Source organism: Mytilus trossulus, chromosome 7 (genome assembly GCF_036588685.1).
Source record: "Mytilus trossulus isolate FHL-02 chromosome 7, PNRI_Mtr1.1.1.hap1, whole genome shotgun sequence".
NCBI classification, from domain to species: Eukaryota; Metazoa; Mollusca; class Bivalvia; order Mytilida; family Mytilidae; genus Mytilus; species Mytilus trossulus.
The window spans coordinates 16,762,449-16,769,174 of record NC_086379.1 but is presented as its reverse complement, the minus strand read 5'-3'; the positions used below and the strand labels follow the sequence as shown (position 1 = coordinate 16,769,174).

The 6,726-nt window shown below is 35.1% G+C and overlaps 1 protein-coding gene across 1 annotated transcript; it reads right to left on the bottom strand.

Annotated features, from left to right (window-relative positions):
* Positions 1-1,021: 1,021 nt before the first annotated feature.
* On the bottom strand, positions 1,022-6,221 carry LOC134724716 (carboxylesterase 1E-like). The gene is made up of 3 exons (XM_063587900.1): positions 6,106-6,221; positions 3,844-5,381; positions 1,022-1,661 (listed from the first exon to the last, which is right to left on the bottom strand). The coding sequence occupies exons 1-3, from the start codon at positions 6,106-6,108 to the stop codon at positions 1,505-1,507; spliced, it is 1,698 nt and encodes a 565-aa protein (XP_063443970.1). The 5' UTR covers positions 6,109-6,221; the 3' UTR covers positions 1,022-1,504.
* Between the last annotated feature and the right edge of the window lie 505 nt (positions 6,222-6,726).

Sequence of the window (6,726 nt, the reverse complement as noted above, 5' to 3'; positions counted from 1 at the left end):
GATGACTGACCTAAAGGTCAATGATCATAAGCCTATCTTTTCTAGCGCAGTGATTTAAAAACTAATTCGCTGTCACTGAACTGTGAACTTTTTTTAAAGCATATATTCCAATACCATATGTGATGAGATATATCTGTCATTTATAAGATTGCGAATATAAAGGTCATTTACAACTGATTTTAACGACTTGTTCTTATATTGTTTTACATTTCTGTTCCATGTGTGAGGATGGTTTAGTATTCATATGCATGTTCAAACACGGCACAATCTTTATCTGTAAGTCTCAAAGTCAGGAGCCTAAAATTCGGTGGTTTTAATTGGTTGCTGTCCGATAAACTGTCATTTTGTTTAGTTTCTTTTGTTAGCTATTCTGACATCGGACTGGGACTTCTTTTAAACTGAGTTTTACTGTGCGTATAGTTGTGTTTTTTCTACATTGGATAGAGGTAAAGGGGAAGGTTAAAGATATCAAAAACATGTTTAACCCCGCCGTCATTTTTGCGCCTGTTCTAATTCAGCAGCATCTGGCCTTTGTTAGTCTAACATGCATTTTAATTTTAGTTTCTTTTATATCTTTCGGAGTTTAGTAAGACGTCTATTATCACTGAACTAGTATACACTTTTGTTTAGGGGCCAGCTGAAGCACGCCTCCAGGTGCGGGATTTTCTCGCTGCATTGCAGGCGCATTGGTGGACGTCGGCTGTTATCTGTTCTTTGCTCGGGTTTGTGTCTCTTTGACACAGTCCTCATTTCCTTTCTCAAATTAAGTTGTCTCTCTGGCAACTACCGATATACCATATTCTTTTTTTTTCCTTGTACATATTTTATTCGGTTCATCGAGTTTCAACTGTTTGAAATCAATCTTTAGATGGCTCATTTTTTTTGAGACATTTTTTCAAGTCGATATCAAAAAAGGGGGAGAATGAAAGGTTTTTCGAAATGTGTCCTGCATATATTGTATCTTTGATTTGTAGTACGACCGTTTGAGATGCGGTATAACTTTAAAATAAACCTCTGAATAAACTGTTCTCAATTTAATCAGAATAGATCAATATAAAGTTTTATTTAATTTTCCATATTAAACAGTATATTTGTATAATATACAAATATATTGATACACATGTAAAATACAGGTATAAAGAAAAAGTTGGCGAAGCTCCACTGTCAAGGGTTGAGCGTTTCTGGCGATAGACTGAATTTTTCTGTCTCCTGTGTCCAAATTTCACCCTTCCCATATTTTATTTTCCTCATTTTGACCCTTTTTGGGGGACACGTGTTAAAAAATGTTAAATCCAAATGATAAATAGGAAATAGGAAATGTCAAAAATAAACACGAAGAGACACATTATTCATTCTATATTGGCGAGTATACGAATTTTCCATGACTGGTACTTTTTATCACTGTAGAGGAATAGAACAATGAGTAACGTAAAAATGTTCCGCATCAATAGTGTTTGGGGTTAACTTTAGTCCGGTCTAAATCCTTTTTGATTGAGCTATCATGCTAAAGCATGCTTGGGATTGTTACCAACCAAAATTTAACCCTGTCCGAATTATAATAAGTATTGCGTGTTAAGTTTTGATCATTCAGCTGCATATACGATTTAGTTTCTGTATTGAATGCCGGCCAAACTACATCGGTTTCTTCAGAATTAGGATTTCTGAAATATAAAAGAATATTAAAACATATTTTTAACAAATAATCAGAAAATAACAATCCACGAAGAAATAAAGTCTTCTCTGGGTTTTTTGTCTTGATGCATGCCTAACGTGTCCTTTTATAGACCAGTAAAATGAAAGAAGATGACATATTTTCATATTATTCTAGCTGTCACAGACGAAGCCGGACAATTAGATCTTCGTAGCACCTGAAGTCGGTTTCGCAAAAAAACAAAAAAAAACGATCTTTGTCAGAGTGAATTTTTAGTAAAGAACTTAAAGGTCCCTTATGGTCATATAGCTTATTAAGAAGAAATATACCCGGCTATGAAATACTTTATTTTGGGTATTTTTGGTTAAGATAATCCCGAAAAGCGTGTCTTGTGCTACATGTATTTTTCTTCTCAAATATCAGCGCACACTAAAATAAGTTTTCAACATGTGAGTACCAATGGTTTTGCTAGTTGTTCAAGGCGATTGATTTTATTTGGGAACCCATAGTTTAGGTAGTTCTATTGCGATAATAATTATCAAGGTACCAGGATTATAATTTAGCACGCCACTTATGTCAGAACACATGATTAAGGGTAGTTCTTTTCCGATTGTTTTTACAGTCTGATTATAATTACGCTATTTCACCGCTGTTCTATATTATGTTGACAGTGGCTATTCGTCCGGCTAGCCGGACAAATAGTCAAAAATGTCTATTCATCCGGCAAGCCGGACAAATAGCATTTTTACGGTTTTTCGCTATTTGTCCGGCCAAATATATAATGATGAACATATAACATCGTGTTTTGAAGGTTTTGAATGAAGCACGGGGTGTCTTAAAATATATTGTCTAACCTCGTTTTATGAGAAAAAAAACCCTCATTCTAATAAAAAAAACAAAAAAAACTATACATTTGGTTCAGATTTTTTTTATTCTAATATTCTAAAGGAACTTTGGTATTTGGGGGAGGGGGAAGGGTAAAAACGATTCTCTTTTTTGTTGTTCTGCCTATTAATTACCTGTAAGGTAAATAGCCGGGTCAATCATAATTGATTTCATCTATGATTTCAAAAGATCCTGATTTTTTAGTTTCTGTGAAGTTTGGTTAAAGTAAGGTCCTCATATGATTATGAACGATTGTTCATTTAAATTGTTCGGCGATTTTTAATTCATATAAAATTCGAGAAGGACAGGCACGTGTAACCTGTTCCCCAAAAGTAGGATTGTGTTTTTGATCAGATTTTTTAGAAAACAAATGTATTTTAGATACAAAAGGGGGAATACCCAAACCCTGGTGTCTTATTCCCAGTCCACGCATATCAGTATATGTTCATAGATCTCCAATGTAGTATAACTAAAAAATAAGGCATCCAAGCAAGTTTGATATAGTATTCTTTCCGAATGCGTTTTGCCTCCATAAGGTAAATGGGGGTAAATCATCAATTTCACCTAATTTCAGGCTTATTCCTCACAGTTAACATGTATACGCTATTGTTCTGGAATCACTCCTTTAGACATTTGTTTAAAGCAATCACATTCTCTCTGGTTTCCTCTATGACATCTTTAAATATGAATCACGATCTCTAATTCTCAACACGTCCATTGTTTACGCGCGTGTGTTATCCGACACCGCGTGTGTTATCCGACACCGCATCCGGGACACTTTCAACGTCACATGACACTTTTATTGATATTGAATATTTGCGCATCCGCAGACAGATGGCCGGACGAATAGAGATTTTTAACTATTCGCCCGGCTAGCCGGACGAATAGACACTCCGTATTATGTTCAACTGAAAGTTATAACCAACTGACAACACTTGTTTTGGTCGCCATGTACCTGTTTCGTATGACAGGAGCCTATTGTCGAATTGTTCGTGACTTCCGTGTTATCTTAGTAAGTTTCCATTTATATCACAAGTATGTGAATTATATTAGGGATACAGTTGTCTCGATTTTATCTCCCTTTTGGTGTACTAGTGATCTTTACTATACATTAATCATAACTATCATGGCTCATTCATCGATGATCGATGGACAACGTGGACCCATATGCGTGCTTCTTTTTGTGTTCACGGTTTTTGGTGGTCATTGATTATAACCGTATACCCGCATTTCTATACAGCGGTTATTATTTAACGGAATTGATTGTGTAATAACCATAATTGATATATTTCAAATAAACCACTTACCCGGTTTTGGCAAAATTTGTCCAATAGTCTTTCATACGTAAGGCTAAGTCAAACTGATCGGTAGAAACTGGAATGTGGGAATAGTGCAAATCATCAATTCCAAATAGAAAGACAACTTCCGATGCATGTCCAGATCCTCTGTACCAGGCGGGTCTAGGTGGGCCAAACGGAAGAGGGCTTTTTTCCGTAAACACATACTGATATGTTTTTGAATATGTATTATTATTCGAGTGCGACTCTAATATAGAAAATGAAGGCGCGATAAAGAATAAATCTGTATACATTTCTAAAACTTGTCGACTTTGTTCATCCATGTTGTCCTTGACGCTATATTCATTACAAATGGCGTCAGAAACTTTTAGGCTATGATGATAATATAATCCAGATAATGAAGGCGCAAAATGTTTACATAAAAACGAAGTTGGAATTCCATTTGTAATGTTAAATTTGTACTTTTCTTGTTCTTTCACTGTTGTTGAGAGATAAAGAGAGCCTTCCATATTACAGTTTCCAACTATCATGTCTAGAGACCGAAACATCGCGAACTCGGGTGAATTCTTGTCAGACAGGACTTTTGAGGGCAAGTCATTAAACAGTTGACCATCAATAACCGGTGCTAGAGGAATGGCTACTCGTATGGATGTCTCTAAGTCCGTAGCCAATGTATCGAGAGTTTTCATTATATCCATAGAAGTTTTAGATCTCATACAATCCAGCATGGCGTAATAATTTTTGGTGATTGGATTGTAAATACACCCAACAGCATCACTTAAAGCAACAGACACTAATTTTGCGTCGTCAGTCAGAGCAAAGAATGAATCAGCCACACCACTCTCGGCAATGACGCGTTTAAACAATCCCTTGATGCTCGGTATAACTGACAATAGAGACACACTAAAACCACCAGCAGATTGTCCAAATATTGTCACAGAAGACGGATCACCAGTGTAATCTGCAATATTCTCTTGAATCCACTGTAGAGCTAAGATTTGATCCCATAGACCAAAATTTCCTCGAGCAGCAGTATCATTGTATGAAAGAAAACCAAATATTCCAAGTCGGTAGTTTATTGTCACTACAACAACGTCTCCTCTAGCAGCTAACATAGTACCGTTATATAATGTTCCGGATCCAAATTGGTATGCACCGCCGTGTATCCATACCATTACAGAACGTTTAGTATTAGATGCTATATTATTTGGAACATATATGTTCAACTGCAAGCAGTCCTCCGAGAATCCTTTATACCTAGACGTAGGATTAAGTTCTGGTGATTGCATGCAAGCTAGGCCAAGGCTGGTGGCATTCAGAGTTCCATTCCATTGACCATACGGCTCAGATTTGGCAAATCTTAGTTTTCCAATAGGTGGTTTGGCATAAGGTATATTATAAAATTTGTAGACAGACGTTGTATAGTCAGGTGTCGGTTCTTTTGTGCCATTAATTTTGCCAAGTCGTGTTTTAATTGTAACTGGGACACAAGAAATCTCCTCGGAGAAGTAGTGTATCAGACAAACTAAACCCAGCAACTGTCTGGCCTTTAAAAAAAACATATCATGCAAATAAATGAATCAAAATTGGTACCGTAAATGTTGTTATTATGTTTTGGATCTTATACATCCTCGTCTTACGAATATATTTGGCCTTGAGACTCGCTAATAAGGGTTTATCTACAAATGCTTGAAATAACAAAAGTGTTGTTTTCTCTTTCTTTATAGTTTTTGCTTTTGGAAGGCGAAAAAACAGAGAGTCTTTGGAATAGTGTATGGCAAAACAAGTTGATGACATTATTTGATTCGAGGTAAGAAAGATTTTTTTACGTCAAATGATATGTTTAAGTACTAATAGGCATGTATACTAATCAATTCATCATATTTGATCAGTGTACTTAGAATCATATGATGGTATTATATATTGATAACATGAAAAGGAGGACATAAAATGATAAACGGTTAAGAAAAAACGAGCGAAAATGCAAATTTGTCAAAAGTTTTACTTTATATTTTTCGATTCAGTTTCTTGAGAACTAGTGCATTACATAGTGAGTTGAACACATGGTATACACAATGTTTTTCTTATTATTTTTCTCATTAACTCATCACAGGTACTAAGCTTAAAAGTTTGCATGTCAGACGCGCGTTTTTTCAGCAAACACAAAAGTTGTCACACAAACACGGTTTTCAGCCTGTTTCAAAACTTTACGTAATAAATTATTTGAATTCTCTTATAAATCTATATGTGGTAGTTCATAATTTTACTTACCATTATTATACATATAAACAAAGATCAAATGTAGTCTGTGAAATGTTTACAATGTTATCAATTGTATAGTTGTACATATGATTAGGAGATAAACTTTATCGGCGGGTTAATTGACTGGTTTATCTGGTAATAAGTAGGACTATCAGACGAGTACTTGTGTATCCGTGTAATGCTGTGATAAACAGGGACCAATTTTAGACTACAGCCTAAGTAAGGTCCCAAACTTCATTCGAAGTGACGGAAATGAAAGAAAAAAACTAATTCACCTCATTGAAATTTAGCACAAGAAAAACTCCCAATAAATTCGATAATAAAATCTTGTATCTGTATTTTTCTCACTGACATTTATATCACATTTTCTGATTTCTATAGATGTGATTCTTTTTCCATGTTCGGCCTTATTTTTTTCTGTCGATTTTGTCGGTTTTTTATTTTTTGTTCTTTTCCAAATTTGCCAAATTAATTAATGTTTGGAGAGCATCACTGATGAGACAACATTGTAGATATGTTCAGCTGGGATGACTGGTACCATGGATGTGAAGGTTTTTGTTAAAGTTATAGGTTTTATTGTTGTTTGTTTATTTTTATTTTTGAATAAAACGATACGAAGAGGTTAACCAC